The sequence below is a fragment of the Microchirus variegatus genome (assembly GCF_963457635.1).
Source record: "Microchirus variegatus genome assembly, chromosome: 19".
Lineage (NCBI taxonomy): Eukaryota > Metazoa > Chordata > Actinopteri > Pleuronectiformes > Soleidae > Microchirus > Microchirus variegatus.
The window spans coordinates 18,284,746-18,312,306 of record NC_139820.1 but is presented as its reverse complement, the minus strand read 5'-3'; the positions used below and the strand labels follow the sequence as shown (position 1 = coordinate 18,312,306).

General features: G+C 41.1%; 1 protein-coding gene across 1 annotated transcript; it reads left to right on the top strand.

The window, feature by feature from the left end:
* The first annotated feature begins 285 nt into the window (after positions 1–285).
* On the top strand, positions 286–26,171 carry polr1a (RNA polymerase I subunit A). The gene is made up of 37 exons (XM_083906182.1): positions 286–390; positions 777–885; positions 1,259–1,354; positions 1,638–1,787; positions 2,861–2,971; positions 3,096–3,181; positions 3,552–3,640; positions 4,428–4,505; positions 4,648–4,765; positions 4,996–5,134; positions 5,466–5,627; positions 7,581–7,703; positions 7,941–8,168; positions 8,252–8,359; positions 8,505–8,651; positions 10,054–10,245; positions 10,393–10,542; positions 10,754–10,937; positions 11,359–11,441; positions 12,008–12,166; positions 12,322–12,420; positions 12,531–12,683; positions 12,838–12,920; positions 13,029–13,194; positions 14,732–14,855; positions 15,935–16,029; positions 16,106–16,305; positions 16,734–16,901; positions 17,596–17,731; positions 17,891–18,045; positions 18,336–18,459; positions 18,612–18,719; positions 19,054–19,320; positions 20,936–21,136; positions 22,781–22,898; positions 22,990–23,154; positions 25,886–26,171. Exons 1-37 carry the CDS (start codon positions 314–316, stop codon positions 25,984–25,986), a joined length of 5,052 nt encoding a protein of 1,683 aa, XP_083762308.1. The 5' UTR covers positions 286–313; the 3' UTR covers positions 25,987–26,171.
* The last annotated feature ends 1,390 nt before the right edge of the window (positions 26,172–27,561 follow it).

The following is a 27,561-nucleotide window of genomic DNA, read 5'->3' as shown; positions in this document are numbered from 1 at the left end:
AGGCGGTGGTGGTAAAAAAAAAAAGAAAAAAAGACATGTTATCGTGTGAAGAAAAACTGCTAGGGGGGTTTGGACAACATTTTAGATTCCAACATTTATTCTCGTTATCTATGCAATTCAAAAACTGAATATACAATAGGTTTGGTGGTAAGCTTGGTCAGCTGTGTTTTACGCCCCCCCACGTAACTCCATGTTTGGTCTGACCTCAGACTGCCCCACGTGTGGAAGTGGAGCAGCTCGGCTTCGCATGTCCCTCAATTACACGCAATGAATTTACACCAGTAAACTACAGAAGTCACATTAATTGTCCAACATGTTGTTTGGAAAAGATGTGCCATGGCGGCGGCTGGAGGGCATGTCGTTCGGCATGTACTCCGCCGAAGAGATAAGGTGAGTGTTAACACTTTAGCTTTTGGCTCAATGCTAAACACGAGTTCAAAACATTCATGGTAGCATGTTATCGTGTTATGTGTCAATGCTCTTCTCGTTGTCCTAATACCTATTTAACGTTTCGTATTGTGTTGTTTGGACGTAGTGAATGTTATTTAGGTTATATGTCACATTCATATCAGCTCACTGACACTGGGGTTCACTTGTCTTCAGACATTGACTGTTTAACGTCACATCAGGAATGTTCACTATAAAAACACGATATTGAATCACACTGAGCAAAAAAGCAGCAGTTTTTATGCAGTCATATACAGACGAGGGTCCTGCAGAGAATTCAGTATCATCAGCGGAAGTAGCTTCATGTTTTTGTCGCATCTGCTCTCCAGAAAGCTGAGTGTGAAGACGATCACCAACTTCAGGTTCCTCGATGGAGTTGGGAATGTGGCCCCAAACAGTCTGTACGACCTGGCTTTGGGACCATCAGACAATAAAGAGGTCTGTCTTCTTCTTTACTGAAATCATAACATAGATTCTGTATGTTACAAACGCTGACCTGTGGTTGTACCTTTGTAGTTAACATTCCAGAGTTTGTTTATATTGTTTGAGGTTTCTTTGTTATAGTGGAGCAATGTAAACCTGAAAGTATTCACATTTAAGAAGCTGAGAAATTAAAGACCACATTTTTAAAGTTGTTTAATTATTTAACTAATTAAATAAAGAGTTGGCCATTAATTGAGTAATTGATCAGTTATAGATTAATAATCGATTCGTTGTTGCAACTGGAGCAGAATGTTTTGAGTCAGCAAGTTTCAGCATTTTACCTAAATGAATTTTTTTTGTGTTACTGTCATGTATTTGTTTTCTCCAGGTGTGTTCAACCTGCTGTCAGGGTTTCAACGCATGCCCAGGTCATCTGGGGCACGTGGAGCTACCTTTGCCTGTGTACAACCCACTGTTCTTTGATGTAAGCATGTCCACAAAGACACTATACACATGTTTACGCTTGTCTATTACTTGACCAAACTCTGGGGTCAATACAGATTTTTTTTACAGCACCATAACAATGATCAGTTAATCGTAGTAATGTGGATCATTAGTGAGATCATGATTAATTATTGGTAACTGGGACAAAAAATGTGTTTGTTTACTTCATATTGTGCTACATCCTAGCTAATTTTTTTCTGCTCAATTTTTGAGATTTTGTGTTCTGATGACCATTTCCCATTTTCTGAAAACTCCCTTATCAGAAACTCTACCTGTTGGTTCGGGGTTCCTGTCTGTCGTGTCACGCGTTAACATGCCCCAGAGCTTCCATCCACCTGCTGCTGAACCAGTTGAAGTTAGTGGATCATGGAGCCATGCAGGATGTCTACCAGATAGAACAAGTTCTCAACCAGGTGTGTTTCTCTTCACTGTGCAAACTCAATTTAGCAGCACTTTATAGAATAAAGCACATTCAGTCTAAAAACAAAACAAAAAAAGTAACTCCTGTAGGGCTGCAACTAGCGATTATATTGGTTGTCGACTAATCGGTCATTTTTTCGATTAATCGGCATTATCTCCGTTAGCACCTATTTTGGACTTCTGTTAAACCTACATTGAGTGGACTCACATGTGCTTTAATAACACAACATTTATCACAGTTAAATACCTGAAATAAATTATTATTATACAGGTTTCTTACAGCTTCAATATCGAATTAATGTGCTTCAAATCACATAGTTGATAAGTGAAAGATGTTTACAATTCATTATAAACGCTAGTATTGACAGTGGCTGAAATGAAGTATGTCAAAGCAGCGTCGCCTGTAATTCACTGATTACTGCCGTAAAGTACGCATTAACGTACGTGAACTAGCTTTCGCTAAGCTAGCTTCTTCCATGATTTTCCCGACTGATGGAGGAACGACACAAACATATTATGTACTTGCATCATAGGCTGATGGTTAATGAATAAACGAGCATGTGATTTAAAAATATCTACGATAGTAGTACTACCATGGAATGCGAGTTGCGCTTCACAGAGATGGCATTTAACGTGTTTCGCTGCTTAATTTTCAGGGAAATGTTCCCAAACTGGAAACTTTTGGTTGGAGTTTTCGAGCGTCTGTTTCTGCCAAAATGTGTGCGTTCTTCTCTGCTTCCTTGTGGGATGTAAACAGAGAGCAATACTGCCCCTAACACTTCCTGTCGCTAGTTCTGGATAGCGAGAGTGTGTGTTTGGTCGTGTTTGTTTGCACTGCAGTTACAGATGAGCATAAAGAGGCCAGTGTGTGATTTACAACAACAAACGCTTACATTTTATTAATCGATTACAGCCTAATCGACTAATCGTGGCAGCCCTAAAGTCACATTTATTAGTGATGAATATGCAAGTAATTGTCATTTGTCTGATGGGTGTAAACAATGCTATTCTGCTGACTAATGCTATTCAATTTGATTGATGCATTTGTGTGAATTGTGGGTTTCAGTACCTGGAGTTGAATCCCAAAGCCTCTGGACATGAGATTGAGCAGGTTCTAAAGACGTTTACAGACTCAGTACTTGGAGTGAACGCTGAAAGTTCAAAGGTCACACATCCAGTGAGTAAACACTCACTCTCTAACACTCTCTGTGAGAAACAAGGAAGAAATATTTTTTGCCGGCACTGTATATACATCTAAAACATGTCCAATTAAAATGTAAATTTGTGTTTGTGTGTTTCAGATCAAACACCTTGTTGAAAAGAAGAGCAGTCTGATAAATGACTTTTGGAGGATCCATATGACATCGAGGAAATGTCCACTATGCAGGTACATTTACATTCCATTGTAACTGCAGAAATCACTCAGAAGGCACCAAAGCTGCTCACTTTCCAACCTGATTCTGGATCTGTGTCTGAATCACCTTAAAAATATCTTCCTTTGACCATTGCCGATGTGCCCAAATAAATGTATAAGTTATATGAGGCAGGAGTAGAAATGATAAAGCAATTAAGCGAATCCTCATTGAATTGAATGTCATGGTTTTGGTGTAAACCTGTTTGTGCTTTAATCAAATGATCCCAGTGAATCAGTGACTATCCATCTTCACCTTAAAGTCACACTTTAGGACATCAGTAATGTATTAATGTGTACTTTGTTTCTGCTTCCAGCTGTAAGTGTGTTTTTTCTCTGTGTGCAGGAGTGGCAAAATGACAGTGCGTCGTGAGCACAACAGTAAGCTGATAGTCACAATGCCGTCAGGCGCAAAGACCAGTGAGATCACTGAGGGTGAGTAATAGCTTCTGTATTATTTACTTCATTGGTTCATTGTCCATCATATGACTAACTGCTGAGTGATGGACACATTTGTGGGAATGGGCCTGTGTGTGGTGCCCACTTTACATCTGGTGCACCATCTGCCCATAGCTGCATAAAGTACACGCCTGTTCATTTACAAGTTTCACAGAACTACACACCATTAATTAACAAAAGAAAGTAGCTGGAAGAAGACAGATTTTATACCTGCTTCTTTCTCAATAATAACATAAATGCATACATTTAAATCATCCAAACATTTGTCACATCAAAGTCAACACTTCATATTTAACTCAATAAATCAACAACCATCTAACTTTTTTTGTTATTTTATTATTGTTTATCCAGGACGTTCATATTATTTTTTCTGTTCACTGTTTTTATGTAGAAAGTAATATTTGAGCAGCAACTGAATCAGGGCTGCAACTAACGACTATTTTCATAATCCGTTAATTAGTCAATTATTTTCTTGATTATTATTATTAATAATAATTGATTAATAATCAAACAATAGTTGCAGATTAAACTGATCATCAAAATAGTTGATGATTAATTTAGAAATGGTTTAATAATTAATTAATGAAATACACGTTTGCTTTTAAATGGTACATGCAAATGGACATTTGAAATGAAAGTTTCTCCTGTGAGCTTCTTCGTTTGACCTATTGTCTGCAGACTTTCAGGTAAAAGTTATTTTGGCTTTAAACGTGATTTTATTTTTGGCCTAAACTCGATCACGGCTCATGTCTTTCTACATCAGATCTGCTGGCTGGAAAGAGAGTGTACCTGACTGCTAGTACTGCTCGAGAACACATCAACAAACTGTGGGAAACAGAAGGTAGGTCATCAGAATGACTGTCCTCTATATGTCCCACTACTTCTTTAATGGCTGTCTTTGTCAGTGCCGAATTACATCATATCAGCAGAGCGTCGTCTTCATCTATTGAGAAGCAACTCTCTTCCTCCTCTTTTATTTCCAGGTTTCTTCTTGAAGTGTCTGTTCTCAGGGATGGCGGAGGCCACGGCATCAGAGGAGGGAGAGAAGTGTTTCTACCCTGACCTCTTCTTCCTGGAGTTGCTTGTGGTCCCACCATGCAGGTACAGTGTTAGATTTTAGATCAAATTCAGATCATATCAAGTCCGATCTAAAATGTGTGTGACTGCCAAGAGGGATGCATAAATACACAAAAAAAACTGTTGGTCTAAATAGTAGCTTGTAAACATAATTTGCATTATTTTAACTGTTGGCAGCTTTATTTTGTGTGACACTGTAGCTGATTATGGTGTTATTACACTGCCTTTTTTTATACTCATCCTCTACCTGTCAGATATCGTCCAATCAATCGAATTGGTGACCAGATGTTTACCAACGGTCAGACTGTCAACATGCAGGAGGTCATGAAGGACTCTGGGGTTATCAGGAAACTTCTGGCTCTCATAGCCGGGGAGAAAAATCCTCCAGAAGAAGTAAGTAAGACAAACTGCTAATTTCATCTTACTCTTTACTCACAGACGCCATGTTGAATCTCTGGTAAAAACATGTTCCGTCTGCTTGCGTGATGATGAGTTATGTTCATTTCATAGGGATGGATTTTAATCACTACCTCTTGTAACACCGTTGCATTGGTAAAGGGTGTAAGGTTGGAGGAAGGTTTAGGGCTAAAATGAGATTGGACCGAAGTGTTCATATGATGACCTGTAATTTACATTAGGGTTTTATAAAGGTCCTTGTTAAATCTTGTTTTTTGTCTATGGTGCAGTGCAGGAGATGATGATCTTGTGTCCTCATGGTTTTCAGACTCCTGAACAGACGGATCAGTCATTTCTGTTGGCGATCCCAGGACAGACGCTGACAGATAAACTCTACAACATCTGGATCCGATTACAGACCCACGTCAACATCGTTTTCGACAGTGACATGGACAAAATGATGACTGAGAAATACCCTGGAGTCAGACAGGTATCACACCAGACACAGAAGTTAGACTTTGGTGCTGTACACATTTAACTGCTACGGTACAGTGACTTAAAGGGGAAATATTACGCAAAATCAACTTTTAATTATTTAAATCCTTATATTGGGGACTCTGGAGGTCCTTTCAGTTGGCAAAGTGTGAAAAAGGATGACTCACTCATGTTTTTGTGGTCCTCCTCAGTCTAAGTACTAGGTTAACTTGTAGAAATAGGGTATAATATGCAGGGTTTCCCCCAGAAAACCTGCTAAGCCTGAGAGGTCCTACCACCGGCGGCCCACGGCGTTATTGTGAGACATTTATTAACAATACTTAAACGCCAACTATAGAGTCTTACAAAAAGACACACTTGAAATAAAATAAATAATATACATTTTTTCACTTAAATACTAATTAAGTAATCGGCCAGTGAATCTTAAACCAAGCCAAGCAATGGTTACATTTAAAAGTAAAATAAATCAGCAAGGTGACCTTGAGTGTCATGAATTATAATGTATTATTATTATTATTATTATAAATAAAAAAGTGGTAGTGCCCCCTCATCAGGTGCAGACAAACGGCCCTTTTATTTTTGTGCACCGCCTCTGCGATGTTCTATTCTCCCTCTCCTGCACCGTTCGTCGCTCCTGCGTTTCTGCGTCTCCAAGCGCTCATTTCATATCTAAAGCAGACTGGATAATTTCTCTACGTGTTTTATCCCCACATAAAAATAATGATCTTTATGACAAGGATGGAATACAGTGATCCGAGTAGATCTGAATAAAACGTGGTGAAAAACTCTGAAGAGCATAGCGCACTTTTCATTGTTTTTACTCCGTGGTCTCAGAATTTATGTAGAAGACGCTTTAGCGATGTAATTAAGGGAATAACTGATGCATCAGATGAGCTGATCTCTTTAGTTAACTGCTCAAAGAGAGAGAATGTTCTCTGCTGTGAAGTCAATATCGCGGGGAGTTCATAATCTGCGCCGTATGCAGCCAAGTTTCGCTTTTGCACAGAGACTTTCCAGCGTTTAATAGTTGCTGTGTACTCGCTGTGTTTCGACCGCCGAATTATCGGTGCATCCCTAAATATAATATATTTATTGACAAGAACAATATAACTAATAATGACGCAATTGATGGTGTGACTTGGGTTTCAATCGGCACCTGGACAAGCGTGCGCTGATTACATGGGCCCGCCAGGCTTATAATACACTGACACCCTGAATATGACCTCTTTAACTCTATCCTCTGGTAGTAGCACAATGTTGTTTTGTTCATCATACAATAGCAGATAATTGTGTTGTTCCAACTGCCTCAAATCTGCTGGTTCAACAAATCCACACAGTGATCTGTGAATTAACAATTAACTTATTAGTTAGAATAATAATCTACTTCACATATAGCCTTCATTGTGGATTAACAAATACATAGCATGGGTTTTGTTTTTTCCAGCATTTAATCTAAATAAAGTAAAGTCCAGTGTGTAAAATTTAGGTGAAATTATTTATTTGGCAGAAATTAAAATAAATGAATATTACTTCATTATTAAAAGTCTATATCTGATTGTATGAATTCTTGTTTTTCATTACCCCAGAATGAGCCTTTTGTATTTATAAGGCTGCCATGTTTTTACAGTAGCCTAAACATCTTTTGAGTTTTGATACTAACATAAGGCCACATAGGTTCTCCAACACTCTAGGACGGGGACAGTGAGGTGAGGGATATTTACATCTTGCATACTGTTGTCCAAAGTGTCTACACAGTCCTAAATATGATGATTGGGCCAAAACCTCAACACTTCTAGAAACTTTCATCTAAGTCTGTCTTTTACTTTGAATTGCTGCTCCCAGACACGACCAAAAACACAACCTCCATGACAGAGGAAATAAAAGCTCTTTTATGATTGTTGATTGATGAACAAATCAAAGCTGCATCATTGTTTTTGCTCTTTCTCAGATCTTGGAGAAGAAGGAGGGCTTGTTTCGGAAACACATGATGGGCAAACGAGTGGACTACGCTGCAAGATCTGTCATCTGTCCGGACATGTACATAGGAACCAACGAGATCGGAATACCCATGGTACATCTGACTCCCATCTATAAGTGGTCTTGTTGAGGGGGAAACTAGGAATGTGTTCATTTTTATGGTTTTATGGTTTTATGGTTTTATGGTTATGGCTGTGTGTTGGCAGCAGGTTAGTTCTTTAGCAAAAAGATGAAAAGACTGAGCGGTATTCAGTCGTGCCTAGGGGAAACCTAGATGAAGCACTTTTGTTCTGGAGTCAAACAAACTGAACGTGTTTATGTTTTTGTGCAGGTGTTTGCCACCAAGCTAACTTACCCTCAGCCCGTCACTCCATGGAACGTGAAGGAGCTTCGTCAGGCTGTCCTCAACGGACCCAACGTTCATCCCGGTGCTTCCATGGTGATCAATGAGGACGGCAAGAAAACCATCTTATCGCCCTCTAATCTTGCTCAGAGAGAAGCGGTTGCCAAGCAACTGTTGACGCCTTGTCCTGGTCCACACAAGATGCCAGTTAAGATAGTGAGTTTACTCACAAACATACAAACCCTGGTGCGCTTTGTAGCATGTGACTACACTCTTCTTTTTTGTGTGTGTGTTTCCAGGTGAATCGTCACATAAAGAATGGAGATGTTCTGTTACTAAACCGACAACCAACTCTGCACAGACCTTCCATACAAGCCCACAGTGCCCGTATCCTGCCAGGAGAGAAGGTAACATCCAATCTGTCCGTGCTCATTTGTTTTTACTGCGATTTAAGGCAGAGAGGAATACAATTGTTTAATGGACTTCATCAGCTTTTTCTTTGATATAAAGAATCTCTAACAAATTTGATCTCGTCTCCACTTGATGTTGCAGGTTTTAAGGCTTCACTATGCCAACTGCAAGGCGTACAATGCTGACTTTGATGGAGACGAGATGAACGCTCACTTCCCTCAGAATGAGCTGGGCAGAGCAGAAGCTTACACTCTCGTCAGCACTGATCAGCAGTACCTCGTCCCCAAGGTGGGTGTTTACACTATGCAGACGACTCCTGCCATTCTACTCAAATACAGCTGCAATTATCTGATGATTCATTTCTCTCAAGTGTTTCATCACTTAGAGAAATTTGCATATGCTCAGTCTGTCTTTGATTTTAGTCCTCTGGCACAAAATATATGTAATTTTAAATAACGGTGTCCTGGCCTCTCAGAGAACCAGTCACAGACGACTCGTTTCACTGAGCTGCAGAACTGACCAGCTGTGAAGATCTTGAAAAGGCCATTACAAATAAAATGTATTATTGTTATTATTATTGTTATCATCTTTTCTTCCTTCTGCCGTTATTCTTCACAATAAATGGTAAATGGTCTGTATTTATGTAGCATATTTCTAGTCTTGATGACCACTCAAAGCTGCTTTACACTACACTTTTGCCATTCACCCATTCATACCCATTCACTCACACATTCATACATGGCATCTATAGGCAGCACGTTTTCTATCACGCATCTGTCATACCCGTTTCCCTTGCCCAACCGAACCCACAACCTTCAAGTTGAAAGACGACTGTATCACGTCACTGTGATATTATCAGGACTGGGTGGACAGGAATATGATCGTAAATTTTGATTTTCAAATAACTTCAGTATAAAAGTAGATTATATCATAATCTACTTTACACATTTTGCATTTTCCGTAGTAACATTAGTGACGATAACGGCATTTATTATGCTGCATTGCTGTGTCGCATATCCGTGGGCAGCCACACTTTTTTGCCTAATAGTGTGTGTGCCACACTACGGCCCGATATGGTGCTGTGGACCAAGGCCAAGAGGTCTGCGCTACTGGTGGAGCTGACTGTGCCATGGGAGGAGGAGGGCGAAGTGCTCCGACCTAGTAGCAGAATGCAGGGAGAATAGTTGGAGCACACAACACTTCCCAGATGGAAGTTGGCACCAGGGATTTGTGGGAAGCCTACTTAAAGAGCTAGGGCTGTGGGGCAAGGAGTGACACAAAGCCACCAAGGAGCTGGCTGAGGAGGCAGAGAAGGCAAGTTTCTGGCTTTGGCTAAGGAGGCGGGACAAGGCGTGGGGAGTGAGCAACTCCTGAGAAAGGCTAGCTGTGGGGGATGACTGGGAGACGTTGCGGGTTAAGGGGCGAAACATTTGTGAATTGTGGTCTCCGGCTGGTGACTCGGCAACTAGCAGAATGGGCACCGGTCGGTTCAAACTGATTGCAATTACACTGCTGTGTGCTCGTGCTATCATGAATAAAATGAATACCTTCCAAGGACATTGTTTAGAGTGAACTGCTGTCACCCAGGTGGAATAAAAATAAAATTCTGGTTAAACATCGGTTTGTACTGTTTGACATTGTTTTTCTTTCACATACAGTACACTGATGAGAAAGCTCTCTATCTCTCTAGGATGGTAAACCTTTAGCAGGTCTGATCCAGGACCACATGGTGTCAGGAACAAGAATGACAATACGAGGCTGTTTCTTCACTCGGGACCAATACACTGAGTTGATATACAGAGGACTGACTGACAAACCAGGCAGAGTGAAACTGCTGCCACCGGCCATACTCAGACCTCAGCAGCTGTGGACGGGAAAGCAGGTGAACAAAGACACGACTCTTTGAGATTTGTTTCATAACTGTGGAACCTTAAAACAGTGGTTTCCAAGGATTTCCTGCATAGTTATTCAATGTCTTTGTATCAACCCAGTTGCACTGTTGTGTTATTTGTTTGGCGTTTCTTTTTAGGTGGTGTCTACTCTCCTGCTGAATGTCATCCCAGAGAAAGCTGTTCCTCTCAACCTGGTCGGTAAATCGAAAATCCCCAGCAAGGCATGGATCCAAGTCCAGACACGCTCCGCTCCAGGATACAGACCTGACTCTATGTGTGACTCACAGGTACATAAAGATTTCACCTTCCAAACTTGCTTGCAAACTCACAAACAATGTACATTTACTTACATGTTTGTGTGGAATACTGAAACGTCAAGAATTAAAGTAAACTCTGTCAATCAGTGTAACTGATGCCTAGTGCTTGCTCATTGGGTGAACTGTTGGAAGTTGTAAGATAACAAGATGTGTAAGTAGTCAGGATTCTCTTCTCTTCCAGGTGGTGATTCGTCAAGGGGAGCTGCTGGTTGGGGTTCTGGATAAAGCTCACTATGGCTCCTCAGCCTATGGTCTGGTTCACTGCTGCTACGAGCTCTACGGAGGAGAGACCAGCGGCAAACTGCTCAGCTGCCTGGCTCGACTCTTCACTGCATACCTGCAGCTGTACAGAGGTTTTACTCTGGGTAAGATGAATAAAAACACAGCGCCCTTGTTGCTTTCCTCACAAGCCACTTTCATAGCTGCACAGGTCCAACATAACAAAATTACGAACACAAAATAAATTGGCACTAAAATCTCTAAAAGTTCTGAAACTAATACTTTGTTTTCTGAGTTTTTCCTTGTGAACATTGCATCAAGTAGGCTATAGATGAGAGAGAACAAACAACGTACTGGTGAAAATGGCCATGGAAACATCAGTAGAGATAAAATGGTTTGATGGAGATGTAGTTGTCCCCTGACTTCTTGCTCGCAAAAGTGCCATCCGTCATGTTGTGTATTGAGCAACGCAAGCCATTGATGATGTGGGGCAGTGATGTGCTATGTGCAGTTTATTGAGGATAAAGCATTAGAATCATGTTGACGATTTTTTGTCTTTGTCTCCAGGGGTGGAGGACATTCTGGTGAAACCAGGAGCTAATAAGCAGAGGAAAAAGATCATTAAAGGGTCACTTAACATTGGCACCAAAGTGAGTTTTATCACCAGCTTGTTGAGTCTCATATTGTTTCTTTTATAGAGAGTAAATCTAATACATTCATCATCACATTGTGTTAGACTCCTGCACAGGAAAATTAGCTTTTAAAGATGGCAGCCTTGTCAAATTCAGTGCTTCCTCCGCAGTGGACGCCACTGGCCAAAATGGCTGCCACAGTGAAGGTGTAGTTCATGGGCCCCACAGTACTTCAACATGGCTGCTGGGGATAAATATGTACTACACACAAACATTATATGACACAGCATTATACTAGAATGGATTGTAGGTGTCTTAACTTATAAGCTAGTGACTGACTTGTGAAAATGAATAGCTTTGATGTTTCAACAGAGCTGATCAGTGTGGTTGCATAAAAACAGATATTAAACCGATATTATCTGCGGCTTATTTTGGACATGACATGAATATTATAGCCTACAGGGCAATGTCACATGGTTAAATGTGCTGTGCCTAAATATGCCATTTAAAATCATAACATCTGTCCATTGCAACTGTGATTTATTTTAGTTGAAAATGGTGAATTATCTTTGTCTGTTTTTCAGGCCCTCCAGGCAGCTTTCAACCTGCCCTCCAGTGTGGATCAAACTGAGGCTCAGAGTCGCTGGCAGGACGCTCACCTCAACCCAGACCAGAGAGATTTCATCATGGCCGACCACAAATTCAAAGAAGTGGCCAACCAAGTGAACAACGACATCAACAAGGTAACTGAGCAACAGAAGGAGCAAAGCTTCCTTCCTGGTTAAAAGGTGTGTGGTAGAGAATCATGGTGTTTCTGACCACATACTCTACCAGGGGATTTATGTCACGAGTGATTTCCTCTCACTTCCAGTCAACAAGTACTGTGTGTGTTTTTTAGGTGTGCATGCCGATTGGACTCCACACCTCTTTCCCAGACAACAACCTTCAGCTGATGGTCCAATCAGGAGCCAAAGGATCTACCGTTAACACCATGCAGGTACAAAACCCCACCTTCTCCACCACCACCATGTTTACTGTTTACCACATCTGTATTTCTGTATTTTTCATAACTTCAGGCTCTTCATTTGTTGTTCGTGTGTGTTTCAGATATCGTGTCTACTTGGTCAGATTGAGTTGGAAGGCCGCAGGCCTCCATTGATGCCATCTGGCAAATTCTTGCCATGTTTCCAACCGTATGACCCTGCTCCGGGTGCTGGAGGCTTTGTCTCTGGAAGATTCCTCACAGGCATCAAACCACAGGTAAATGCAGAGAGTTTTGAGTGTGTTTGTGCTGAGTACAGGACCCAAATTACAAAGCTCTTCCTACACTTTGTAATTTGGGTTCATTTATGTGTCATTGGTGACTTTATGATACATTTCTTTACTTCTCTGTGTGTGTCTTGCTTGTGTTCAGGAGTTTTTCTTCCACTGCATGGCTGGCAGAGAAGGACTGGTGGACACGGCCGTGAAAACCTCCAGATCCGGATACCTGCAGAGGTAATGTAAACTACACTGCTTCATTGACTATAGGCTGCAAACTAGAACATGGTCACGTGAGTGTCCCCCTTTTCCTTTGATCCCCCGTTAACTTCTTCTCCTCTGCAGATGTGTTATAAAGCATCTGGAGGGTTTGGTAGTGCAATACGATCTGACAGTGAGGGACAGTGATGGGTCTGTGGTCCAGTTTCTTTACGGTGAAGACGGTCTTGAAATCCCAAAGACTCCGTTCCTGCAGCACCAACAGTTCCCCTTCATAGAAGACAACTACGAGGTAAAACACAATCACAGTGTTGTTGTGAAGATGATATAAATCATGAAGTTTAAATTAGTCATGCTTATGTGATATTGACCTTTAAGATAATGTCTTAAAAATCTTACAGTGTATTGGTGTATAATGTCACATACAGACATACACTGCCTGGCCAAAAAAAAGTTGCCACCAAATAGGTAAGGGGTTGCTGGAGTTGATGAGGTCTAGGTTGAGAAACATGTACCCAAAGAATGAGGTAAGCTGACTTCCTGAATATACTGAATAACCAGATTATTCCATCAATGGGTTTTTTTCTTCCCTGATGGCACGGGCATATTCCAAGATGAGGGCACAATTTAAAACCACCCAACTGATCTCAAACCAGGCCAATCGGTTTTCTTAAAGCAGTGCTTCTCAATTATTTTCTGTTACGCCCCCCTTAGGATGAAGAAAACATTTTGCACCCCACCTCACCTGTGGCTATAAATAGTATAATTTGTCTATAAAATTGTTAAGTACACCTATGCGTAACATTGTATGCTTATTCACATTAAAGAAAACAAAATATAGAAGAAGAGGAGGAGAAACACTTACAATTGGTCTCCTTAAATACCCTTTCTCATGATTGGATTCACCTGTGTAAGGAGGTCAAGGGTCACTGACGTTACCAAACTAATTTTGAGTTCCAATAATTAGTGCTAAAGGTTTTGAAATCAATAAAATACAAGGGTGCCTAAATTTGTGTTCACATTTTTTTTGTTTACATAATCACGCTGACGCTCCGGTGCCGCTTTTCAATGTGTGCGCTGTAACGTTTTTTTTCCGCTCCTGCTGGTTTGATCCATCTGCGTTTTAACTGTGTTTGGTGAACATGAGAATGGTTTATATGAGCTTTTAGCTGAGTTTCTGACCTTTCTGTGGGTATGCAGCATGTCTCTGTTTATTAAACTTCACTGGTGTGTCATATGTGTGCTGCTGGCCAGGAAGACGTTTTGGCACAGGGAAAACTTATCAGAAAATGTAATGAAACATATTGTAGAAAGTATAGATAATTGCTGTATGTATGCACTATTTATTCTACCGAAGTAAAGTACAGATACATGAAAAACGTAGTACTTGGTTACATTCCACCACTGTTAAAGTGACGTGTCGTTAGGATACTGTCTCTTTCATTTGAACTTGTCAGTTTGTGAGATGATCTGTAATCAGGGCAGGTGTGAAACCGTGTCTTTCTAATTCCAGATACACTGGTTTGACTCAGTGCTCATCATTTGCATGTTACCATGTTTTAAAGATAGCAGCCTTGTCAAATTCAGTGCTTCCTCTTCAGTGGATGCCACTGGCCAAAATGGCTGCCACAGTGAAGTTGTAGTTCATGGGCCCCGCAGTGCTTCAACATAGATGCTGGGGATAAATATGTACTACACACAAACAAAGCCCTGTAATGTTTTATTATTGATATCAAATAATAATTGTATTTACTCTCTTTGAATTCAAAATCTGTAAAAGACTCACAAGCGGGTGATAATGTGAAATCATTGATTTCCTTTTTTGTCAGGTCATCCAGAGGTCCCAGGGCCTTGACAATGTTTTGTCACGTTTGGATCCACTGGCTGCGAGTCAACACTTTGCAGCCATCCAGCGCTGGAAAGCAAAGAGAGAGGTGGCCTGTCCACGCAGAGGTACGTCAAAAATAGTCATTAGATTGTCAGTAATGCGGAACTTAAATGTGCCAAATTATGCGAAATCAACTTTTTAATCATTTTAATACTTATATTTCGGACTCTGGAGGCCCTACCAGTCGTCAGTGTGAGAAAAGACTCGTGTTTTTGTGGTCCTCCTCAGTCTATGTTCCGGAGATAAAACACAATGTTGACTTATGCACTCCTTGGGATGCCACAAGACGCTAAATTCCTGGAATTGTTGTCTCGGGGGACAAATAAGTGCTGGCGAGGGCAACGGCATCTGAAAACCAGAAGACCGTAAAGTCTGCAAAAAGTTGTATTCTTGGCTCCACAGTGCAGCACAGAGTCCTACACAAACTTCCAGCATCAGAGGATTTGTCTGTCCAGTGGATACATGTTATATATGAAGCCAATGTGCCTGCTAGAGCCTGCAAATGATCACTTTTCCAAATGCTAACTGCTGTTAGCTCCCAGTAGCCTCTGTGGCTGATTTCATTTCCTGTCCCTTAAGGTTTTGTTTTACTTTTTCTTTTAAGGAGATACTACTAAACAGAGCATTCTGAACAGGGCTGTTTTGGAAGGGGGATTGAACTGCTGTGGTCCTTCATGCTTATGGTATTTTGACCAAAGCATGTCACAGACATGTTCATTAGGACACCAGGGAACTAGTTTAACTTGGAGAAATAGGGTATAATATGGGACCTTTAAGACCACACAGTTGGTCATTTATTGGCCCAGGTTAAGTCTCAGGTCTTTCAGCACGCTGTAAACCAACAGCAGCAAAGCAGGAAAATGGAACCTTGTCACTATTGCTCACCAAAATGAAATAATATCCACTACAGGCTAGTTTTGAGAAACAGAAATGCCTCAAACAATATTGGTGTCATCAAAATCTAGAATCCTTGCATCCCTGCAAAATAATTCCAATTGCAGTACAACCAAGTGCAATGAACAAATTGAAAGAGGCTATAATTATTTGATAAAGATCAAACATATGTACAGCATGTAGTGCTATAAGACTGGCCCCAAGTTTCTGCCATGTAATGTTTATATTTATGTGTTTTTCTCTTTGGCAGGAGCGTTCCTGTTGTATTCTCAGAAGAAGTTGGCCAAACTAAAAGAGGGCGAACAAACGGCAGGTGTCTGCGGCAGGGCTGCTGCTGTCCTACAGGTATTTATACACAACAAAGGGAAACAGATTTGAAGGTACAGCATGACCTGGACTCTGTACTCTGCTCTCTCCACAGCTGGCTCAGCAGTGGCGCTCCCTGGATGATGCTAGCCGATCAAAATACAGCAGAAAGTCCTTGCGCTGTCCTGAGCCCTCGCTGGGCTTGCTCAGACCAGACGTCTGCTTTGGATCAGTGTCTGAGAACTTCCACAAAATCACAGAGAATTATCTGCAGAGCAGAAGCACGACGAGTCAAGATAAAGTCGACATCCACAGGTACTGAATGTGAGAGTTGTCATTCATTGTCTACCGCTTTATCCTCCACATGAGGGTCACTGGGGCTGCTGGAGCCAATCCCAGCTGACACAAGGTGAAAGACGGGGTACGTCCTGCACGAGACACCAGTCAATTTCAGGAATGAATGAGATGAACAGCCATTCATTCTCACGTTCACACCCAGTCCAATTAACCTTTCCATGTTTTTGGACTGTGGGAGGAAACTGAAGAACCTGGGTTTTTTCTGAAATTCTCCAACTGTTGGACAATCTTATTCTGTACTCATCTTATCCAGATAATGTCCAGACACGATCTGGACTTCATGTCTGAATATAATATGTCACACTACAGTCGATGTGTGACTTTGTCTCATCCTGTTTTCTCACCTCTCTTGTATCGTCCACCTGCCCCCCTCTTTGTGTCGTCAGCCTGCGCCAGCTGTTGCACTATAAATGGCAGCGTTCACTGTGTGACCCAGGGGAAGCCGTGGGTCTGCTGGCTGCTCAGTCCATAGGTGAGCCCTCCACCCAGATGACCCTCAACACCTTCCACTTTGCCGGCAGAGGAGAGATGAACGTGACTTTGGGAATACCCCGGTAAAATTGCCTCCTCTCCTGCTCTTTATTGAGTGACTGTTTTATGTATAAATTCTGCTTGTACAATTATGGACGAAATTGTCGGTGTTTGGTATTGGTATAGGTTTTTGGATGATGATTCATCCATTCATCTGTCCATTACTTTGTTTGAAACTCATTCATTGTTGCTTTCAGATTTATATCAATGGACACATTATTTAAGGAAAACTCTTACTTAAACTTAAAATTTAAAAACGTATAGATGAACTACAGTGTTGTTAACCATGCGCAGCTAATCTGTTTGACGGGGGATTCTTGCAAGAGGTCATGTGATCACATAGGCCCACTACTGATCATGTGACACTGGATCCTGCTCACTTCTGCTGCACACATTCAGTGAATGTGTGGAGGTTTTGTGTGTGTTTCATCTGTTTTTGCGAAGTCATTTTAATACAGTCAATTTGCACATCTTTAAAACAACAATCACAATATTATCAGAGACAATATATTTTCCCCACCCCTACTTCCTGGTTTGTGTCATGTCTATACATGCATATATCATCTTCCAGTGTGCAGAAATTCAGATCAAATGGGTTTATTTTTGTTTCCTGACACAGTTCAGTGATCTGAAATCTGATCAAAGACACATTTGGTTTGACATGCAAATCTCCTTCATCACCATTGTACCTTTCCTCACTCTGTGTTTACGCTGCAGGCTGAGAGAGATCCTGATGGTGGCCAGTTCCAACATCAAAACTCCCATGATGAGCGTTCCAGTCCTGAACAACAAGAAAGCCTTAAAGAGAGCAAAGACTCTGCGTAAGAAGCTCACCAGAGTGTTTCTGGCTGAGGTAAAAAAAAAAAAAAAAAGCTTCTCATCTCCTGTGTCACTCAGTATCTTGTAAACATGAAGTGTGTTTGGAGATTTAGTAACTTCCACTGTCTGATTTTGAAGATGTCCGCTGTGTTTTTGGAGGTGTGAAAGATGTCAACTATCTATGTGTGAGCAGGTCCTGCAGAAAGTGGATGTGCTGGAGTCACTGCGGGTAGAAAAACACCAAAAGCAGCGGTCATTCAAGGTCACGTTCCACTTCCTGCCCCCCGATCGCTACTGTGAAGATAAATTGCTTTCACCCCATCAGATCCTGCACTACATGGAAATAAGGTGTGTTTTTGTTGCTTCTTTACCTCTTCTGGTATAAACCATGACCATATTAGTAGTGTTAGTCCTAAATCATTTCTGAGGCTATGTTTAAGATTAAAAGTGGTTGGTTATGGTTATATGGTTTTGTTAAGATTAGGTTTAGGCATGAACTGGTCCATGCAGAGTCCTTGGAATAGAACTGGGCCCAGGGTCACACGGGGGGGGGAAAACATGGCTGCACAAACCTGTGTGTGTGTGTTGTTCCTCTCCCACCCTGATGATAACCTCTCATCTTCTCTTCTCGACTCCAGGTTTTTCCGTCTCCTTCTTGAGGCCATCAAGAAGCGCAGTGCAAAGCTTGCCTCCATCGCCGTGGAGACAAGAAAGGCAACGCCTAGAGACAACGATAATGATGGAATGGCAAACACAGCAGAGGTCTGTTTTTAATTGGCCTGTGTTTATTTTTATTCACTACTCACTAATCCTATTTGTAGGATTCATGTTGTCACTTTTATAACTCCTGAGTTTTTACGTTACTCCTCAAAACCAAACGAATCTCACGTAGCTTCCATGTTGTCGTCCATCAGTTAGATGAAGTGGAAGGAGAAGAGGAGAGGGAGATTGTTGATGACCAGGGGGACGAAGGAGATGCTGACGCTTCAGACGCCAAGAGAAAAGGCAAACAGGAAGAGGAGGTATGAAGAGACGGATACATGTGGTGGAATGTCTTTGGCTGTTCCTGCAACATATTCATTGAGTTTTATTTTTATCATTAAAGTATGACTTATTCTGTTTGATCTGTATCATTTTTTGTAAATGAAAATAATGATTTATATTTGCTATTTGGCTAAGAAAAAAAGAAAGAAACATTGAACACGACAGTGAATGAATTTGCTTCATTGAGGGATATGGAACTGGTTTTCCAAGACGATGTCCAAGAAAATGTTCCAAGATAATGTCAGTGGTACATTGAGTATCTGTAGTTTCCACCATTATATTAGAATGACTGTCTTTGTTTTTTCTCCACAGGTGGACTATGACAGTGAGGAAGAGGACGATGGAGAAGAAGAGGACACTGAAGATAAAAACAATCCGGTGGAGGAGGAGGATAAAAGTGAGGAGGAAACTCGGGACAGGTCGGTGCTGCCAGAGCCTGAGAAAAAGAAGAAGAAGAAAGAGACAAAGAAAGGAGGAGGAGAAGAGGCCATGAGTCAGATGAGAGTCAACACTGTTCTGCAGACACACCCAGCCATAGAACGATACTGCTACGATCACGAGAATGAACTCTGGTGTGAGGTGCGTTCATGTTTGTTACCTCGGTTTTTACACGACTTGACTAAAATGAACAATGATTTATCTTATAAATAAATATTGTCAGTGTAGTAGCCATTTTAAAATGAATTTGGATATTAATAGCCACATGTCGGCCAATAATAAGACAAACTACTTGTACAAAGCAGTGGTGTTGGTCTTTGAAACAGGGGAAGCTCATTTCAGGTGCTAGTTATTTATACCCCCTCAATTTAGAGGAAGCAGAGCTTCCCTTGCAGTCTTAGAGCAATCACTTCTGGCACAAAGGCAGTATAGACGGCTAAATAAAGTCCTCTCTTGTTATTGGCTTTAAGCTGCTTGTTGTTTGGAAAGCACATTTAAATCTGCTGTCAATGATTCCCCTCCTTCCTCCCTATGTTACCTCATGAACACGTTTGGTGAGAGGGCACAAAATGTATTCATGTTAAACAGCCTAGCATCATGGACTCTTATTTGTGGCCCTGTGGGCTCCTGATTGGATATAGTGTTTATGTTTTTGGAAGTTTCCTCGATGTACAGCGGATGAGTCGGACCCATGGATGTATTATATGGACTGGATAGAGCTCCGCCCCTTTCTTCTGTTCATTCCTATTAAGCTGCTCACCCAGCGCATATGCCAAAAAAGTTTTTTACTTCCGCATTTATTTCTGGGTTATGGGGCCCATAGAGCATGCGCAGTAGTGTCACTACCATATAAAGATCTATAAAAGCCCGTGTCCATGTCTCGAGGTATCCTGTGGACACTTTTACAGGCGTCTCTTTTACTATTGCGGTCAAAGGGAAAATTGCTTTTGTGCTCCATGGGGTTTTCTGTTGCTGTACCCACAGTGGCCACCATGTAAAAATTGTCTTCAAGGCAGAGGGGGCGGTGCTCTATCCAGTTTATATTATACATCCATGGTCGGACCACGGCACAGTGTTAGGCTGACGCTTCCAGTCATGCTCACTGAAGAGCAGGACGGTTGCCTTCTGGTTTGCAGATGTTTAACATGCTGCAGATAGAATCAGCTATTATCTGGAGAACCTGATCATCCCAGCTCTCAGTGAGACCTCTATGGGTTCGATAGGTGAGAGGAAAAAAAGTCACATACTGTCTGGACGAGAAACTTGTTGCGATATAGATCCATCTATATCCATCAAATCTGGTTTATTGCTGCTTCTTTTGGTTTTGTGTCACTTCAAGTAAATCGGATTGAATTCCACAGACTTCACAAAAACAATTTATTTATGGAGGCAGCAGTGGACCTGTGTGTTGTGATGTTAATTGAATGGCAGTGAACATATTCTTAAGATTCTGTGACTTGAACAGGTGAAGATTTTATTCAGTGAGCCTTTTATTCAGTTACAAAATCTGGTTTTCTTGTCGTACTCATGAGTCACTGTAGTGTTGGTGTCAACCACACTTCAGAAACCATACTTCTGACTGTGAAGGTTTTCTATTGGATCGCCAACAACACCACTACAATGTAATGACTTTATGTGGATCTATGGACACTGGACAATATACTCTGTGGGTATTTTACACAATTTTGCCGAAAAAGACACAAAAGGCCTTTGTTCACTCATTCCCCCATTCCTTCATCTTCCTCTTTGTTTGCAGGTGGACCTGGTCTTACCGGTCAGCAAGGTGCACTTTGACCTGACCTCAGTCCTTACAACAGTGGCCCAGAACGCTGTCATCATGGAGACCAAGGGCCTGACTCGCTGTCTGCTGAATGAGGCCACGACAAAGACGGGAGATAAAGAGACGGTTCTCAACACAGAGGGCATCAACATGCACGAGATGTTCAAGTACAGTGACGTAAGTAAGCAGTGTGAGAAAGAAATAGGAAGTGGCATATAACAGACAACACACTCTGATTACATTTCGATTTGTCAAAATGTTAATTTTAATGCTGCCAGTTAAACACGTTAATTAACGTAATTTTTTTTATCGCACGATTAACGCTCTTTTTGGCCGAGCAAACTTTGTAGTTTTTTTTCACGTGCTGTTGCCTCAACTAGTAACGTTAGAACAACTACAACATCACACTATCTAGCTAGACCGGGAACAAAACAACAGACACGCTGCGCAAGCCGGTCAAAGAGTAGTTAGCTCGCGTAAGAGTAAACGATTCGTTTTGAGCAGATGGAGAGCGATGTGCGCTTCTCCGCTAGCTCCTTCAGCTCGGATTAGCTCGTTACGGCAACAACACATTAAAGTGATAGTTCGGAATTTTGGACATAAGACCTATTTTCCAACTCAGCCTGTGTGATGGAGACGTCTGGAGACGTTTTCAAGAAATTTCATTCAGTTCTTCTATTTGCTGGTGCTGGTGCTATGGCTAGCGCAAGTCAATGGTACAAGTAAGCATGGCATTAGAAACACTCATACCGACTCCACAGTGCACCCGAGTCAAATCGATTGTAACGGCAGACTATCGATGTACATATCTGTGTTGATAGAATGTTTGAAATAAAACCAACCTTGCAATTTGAAGGATTTATGTCTAAGCAGCAGCAGCAGCAGCAGCGCGTCATACTTCTACTACATACTACTTAGAAGTATAGTGCTAAGAAAGAAGTCCCTCAAAAATTCATGCGATGCGAGGTTAGTTTTGTTTCAAATATTATTCTATCAACCCATCTACCAGGTAACATTGACTTGTGCTAGCCATAGCACCAGCGAACTCGGCAACTAGAAGAACTGGATGAAATTCCTTGAAAACGTCTCCAGACGTCTCCATCACACCAACTGAGTTGGAAAATGGGTCTTATGTCCAAAATTCCAAACTATCCCTTTAAACCTCGGGACTTCGTCTGCGTTAAAGAACGGCTCTTTATTCACAGAACTGCGGGCTGATACACAGCCTGTTATTATTGTGCGGCTCTCAAAATAAAAGGAAGAACTCAAATTATGACATGTGACAGAGATATTCACCTGCAGCTCGCTAATGTAAACACACGGAACACTTCCTGCTTCACCTACGCACCTCTCTGTCTCGTACTTCCAACAGCACACACACACATACATGTTACACACACCAGGTTTAGCCTGTAACAGATTAGTTTGTCTGCCAGGGTGGTTCAGTCTGTAGAATAAGATTAATAATAATACGAGTGATATAAAAATTCATCTATAATTAGATTTTAGTAAGCTGTATTGCAATTTAGTTAAATTTTGATTCATTGTTCAGCCCTACAGTATATGCCAAAATATGCAAATAACATTTACACAAAGCAAGCCAATCCACTTTTCTATGTTCATAAGAGTATTAAAATGAGGAAAAATAATGGTACAAAAAGAAATCATAAAATAGACAAAAATGTGCGATTAATTGCGATTAAACGTGAGTTAACTATGACATTAATGCGATTAATGGCGATTAAATATTGTAATCGTTTGACATGCATTGTACAAGTATATGATTGCACATCAATATTTTGTGATCATTTCTTTCTACAGATTTTGGACATTAACAGGCTGTACTCTAATGAGGTCCATGCCATGGCTAACACCTATGGCATTGAGGTTGGTCTGAAGGTCATAGAGAAGGAGATCAAAGATGTTTTTGCTGTCTATGGTATGTCAACACTATATGTTTATATCTGTATTAACATGGATTTGATAGCCTCTTCTTATTTGATTGATATCTTTGTGCGTCTAATCCTTAGGTATCGAGGTGGATCCCAGACATCTCTCTCTGGTGGCGGACTACATGTGTTTTGAAGGCGTATATAAACCGTTAAACCGACACGCCATCAGGTCCAACTCCTCCCCTCTCCAGCAGATGACCTTTGAGACCAGTTACAAGTTCCTCAAACAGGCTACCATGCTGGGTGAGATAACCATGACAATTTTATGAAATAGAATAGAATCAGAGATTGACAGATAAGTAACTGAGTAGGATGAGGATCTTAAACTCTGAGAGCAAGTGAGCACACAGTAAATATTATACCATGGCGGACCAGTCTAGATAATTGATGTGGATAATTAATGGGAAGCACTATGAGATGACACTACAATCATAGTCTCAGGTGCTGTTGTGAAACCAGCTCTCAGTGTATTTTGGTTTGTTTGTTTGAGATTTTGGAAAGAGAGGGCAAACTTCAGTACGGTGCATTTTGATTTTGTATTCAATGAAAGTTGACAACAGTGCTTCAGGAAGTTTGCAAGCCAGACTATGTGCGTACATGTATTGTCTTTGAGGACATTTTGAACTTGTGGGGACATTTTATCTGGTCCCCAAAACTTTAAAGGACTATTTCAGTGTTAAGACCTGGTTTTAGGGTTAGGATTACAATTAGGTTTATGTTAGGTCAAGGGGCTCGGGAATGCTTTATGTTTATGATATGTCCTCACTTAGATATAAAAAGAAGTTTGTTTGTGTACATGCGCGAGCAGAGAGAGAGCAAAGAAACAAGAGGAGATGTCATCAGTGTTCTACTCAAGCTGCGGCACCATGAAATAAGCTTTAATCATTCAGATTAGAGTTCTTTTTTGTGGCAGTGGCTAAATGTGACATATGGGCACTGACTCATATGTCAGCTGAAGAGGTGTTCATTAATCATAGGAATGTGGCCACATGCTGCCTCCACCTCCGAATGAGGAAATCCTCCTCCTAACAGACTTGCCTGCAATTTTGCTGTCAGGGCTCCAGTCTCATGCCCGACATTAGGGAGGTGCGGTCACAGTCAGGGGAGGCTTGTCATGGAAAATCCAAATCTAATAACGATAACATAACATTTTCTGAATGATTCCCAAAAAACACTGGAGAAACGTTATGTCCCTCACACACTGGGTTGATGTAGGCGAGCCTGTTTTGCGGTCATGATCCTTAAAGCTCCCATAGAGTGGTCCTATCGCACATATATGTAAGTTATGGAGGTCTACTTACATACGTTAACTTGTTTTTATGGATAACTTCACACAGGTTAAGTTGAGGTGAGGTCATAGGATTGACATGGGGCCCCTTTAGGGAGGTTTCCTACTGAGATGTCATTGCAAATCGCCCATTGTTGTTTAAGGGGGACTGGGATGCACCGAGTCACTGCACATTTTTGATACATTTCAGTAAAAACCGCCCTCAGGCTCTGAGTGTCGGGGGGCCCCTATTGGCTCGGGACTCCAAGCAGTTGCCTGCCTTGCCTGTTCACAAGCTGCGCGTCTACATGCAGTTATAAAACAAATAAAAGGTTATTAGACTAAAACATTGAAATATGCCAATTCTGATATGTTCATTTAATCAAAACGGAGCAACCTTAGCTTACCGTTTTTAAATGATATGCCTTGTTTGTAGTAGAGGTGTGAAAAGCAAACTGTTGCTTGCAAAATTTGCATTCCACTTTTTTCATCAACTCGTCGTCTACTTTTGAGAAATGCTGCCACACTGCTGATGTCTTTGACATGGAAGGGTTAGGCAGGAGGACTGACTGTAGCCTAAAATGAAAAGCTCAAAATCCACGTCTAATTAATGGAAACGCCAATCTGTCTGTCTCTCATTAGCCACAGAGCAACAAAAACACACTGGGTTGGACTAAACCAAAATAGTGGAAAACAAGGGGGGACCCGCTGTGAAACACGGGTGCTCTAAAACACGGGTGCTCTAAAACACCCCATTAGCACTTGGTACTTTTCTCCTAATGAAATTCATCATAACAATATAATAATAGTAATAATAATAAAAATTTAGTCGACCAATCACAATTTTGGTCGAACCAGAATGTGTCAACCAGTCGACTTGGACTTTACAGCCCTACTGATCACACATAAAACCGCAGTGAAAAGGCACAAAGCAAAATGCGCTCTCTCCACTGTCTTTCGCCGCTGCAAATGTAACATACTCTACTATCCAAATATGTACCGTGTGTGTGTGTGTGTGTGAAGAATGCTGATAACATAACCAGTAGTCGATGTGCATGCTGCCAATTGAATAGTGTATAAGCTACTCTTTGGGTTCATACATTTGTAAATCTGACTCAGAATGAGTCGATGCCTCACCAGCCATGAACCTCACCACACTTCACTGTTCCACGTATCACATTGGCTAAAATAAGCTGTTTGTTCATAACTGTAACTTAGATGTAGATCTGAGCATATTTAAAGACAAAAGGTGTGCTTTAAAGTTCTTCATCAGTGTGTGATACACTTTGACAGTATATATTTAATATGTTACGCTCTTTTTGAAAGCATCTTTGCTTCTAGTTGAGAGTTTTAGTTAGATAATCAAAGAATGTGTCTCAGAAATGTGGCCACATGCTGCCCCCATCTCCGAATGTGTAAATATTGCATCATCCCCTCCTTAAACAGGCTTGACTGCAATTTTGTGCTGTCTGGCTCCAGGTTTTCAGGGACGTGTAGAAATTTCAATGAAAATAAACAATGCCAAAGTAACAATCAACACACCATTAATATAATGGAAAATCTATAATTAATTCATGGTTTCTACTAATATGGTGATTGATTAAAAAACATTACCCAGTGCTTAAAAGGGATTAATAAAAAAATTTCTTTAAGACCATTCTGCAGATACTCTGTTTTTGTAAGACGTGCTTTTTATTTCCCTCTCAGGGTCTCATGATCAGCTGGTGTCACCGTCGGCTTGCCTGGTGGTGGGGAAGGTCGTCCGAGGAGGAACTGGACTATTTGAGCTGAAACAACCGCTGCAGTAGGAGAACAGGGCACTGTTTACGTCAACTCTCTGACACAGAAATCAAAGTTCCTATTGACCATTGTGAATTACAGATTTGTCATCATGCCGTTTGCTCTGTAATGTTTCTGGGGTGATGGAGATTTATGAATTAGTTGTTTTGAAGATTAATGGAAGCCACCCACAGTCAAACCAGCGTACAGTGGTGTCATTCCTTCAATTTATTTTTATTTTTTTCTCACTATTTAATAATAAAATTTTACATGTGTATACAATTATATTTTAATGTTTGGTACTCTGTTCCTCCCTTTCCCTGTGAGGTACGTCAACTGTTTACAGTTTGAAAAATGTTAACAGAGCAGTTATTTATATTTTGACTGACTGACAAGATCCAAGCATCTATCACAATAACAAAACATGCAGAACAAGGAAATCAGAGATGGCAAACTTCACCCCATTCACACAACATGCCTCAGGTCGCCCCTGTTGGTCATATTGATCATATATTCACTCCCACACTTGACAAGACAACATTTAAAGGTGCATTATGTAATAAATCTAAAGCAACTCGCCATAAAATCCTCCTAATTATGTCACAGGAATAATGTTTATATAACGAACTGAACTCACCAACAACAGTACAGACAAAATATTTGCATTAAAGAAATATTTTGCAGACTGGAAATCATGTTTATGTTTTGAAATCATGTTTTGTCGTGTGGCGCCACCTACCGCCGCCAATCATTGCAGTCGGTAGAGTCTCAGCTGCAGAGCGACCACGGGTTGCCAGTTACGTCAGAAAACGAAACCAAAAAGACCTCGGTATTTTGAATTTGAATGTAGTAACTGTTTTTGGCCACATTCTTACATATGGCACCTTTAAAGATTAAAAAAGAGATAAAAACGAATAAAGAGTGTGTAGATTATACGTTTCTTGGTTGAAAATGAGACTCCGTGTCTCAATGATTGTATAACCTATAAATACGCTGTGTCTTGCTTGCTGTTACAATCGCTATCGTTACAGCATGCAAAATTAATTGATTTAATGTATACAAATAATGACAATCCATATTGTTCATTATCAAAATGTGTTCTTTATCAAGAATTGGTCACTCTAAATTGACCGTAGGAGTGAGTGTGTGAGTGAATGGTTGTTTGTCTCTATATGTGGCCCTGTGATGGACTGGCGAACTGTCCAGGGTGTACCCCGCCTATCGCCCAATGTCTGCTGAGATAGGCACAGCACCCCCCGCGACCCTCTGGTGGAGGATGAAGCGGTAGATGATGGATGGATGGATGGTTCTTTATCAATTCTGACGTTTCCTTCGTCATTGTAAGATTAACACGTTGTTTTGTGTTTTTAAACTCTCCGTTCATCTCTCGTCGTCCTTCTTCTTCGCCGACGTAAACGTCATCACGTTTCAGACGCAGTCTCTTCTGTGGCCCAATCAGTGAATTGAGTGGGCGTGTCTTGTACTGGTCTGCGGATAGTCTTCTCATCTCCAACTGAGGCTGAGGTGTCCGCTGTACCTCATCAGTTCGTTGGTAAAAAGGTCCTGAAATGTCGCGACGCACACATCCACGGACAGGTGAGGAG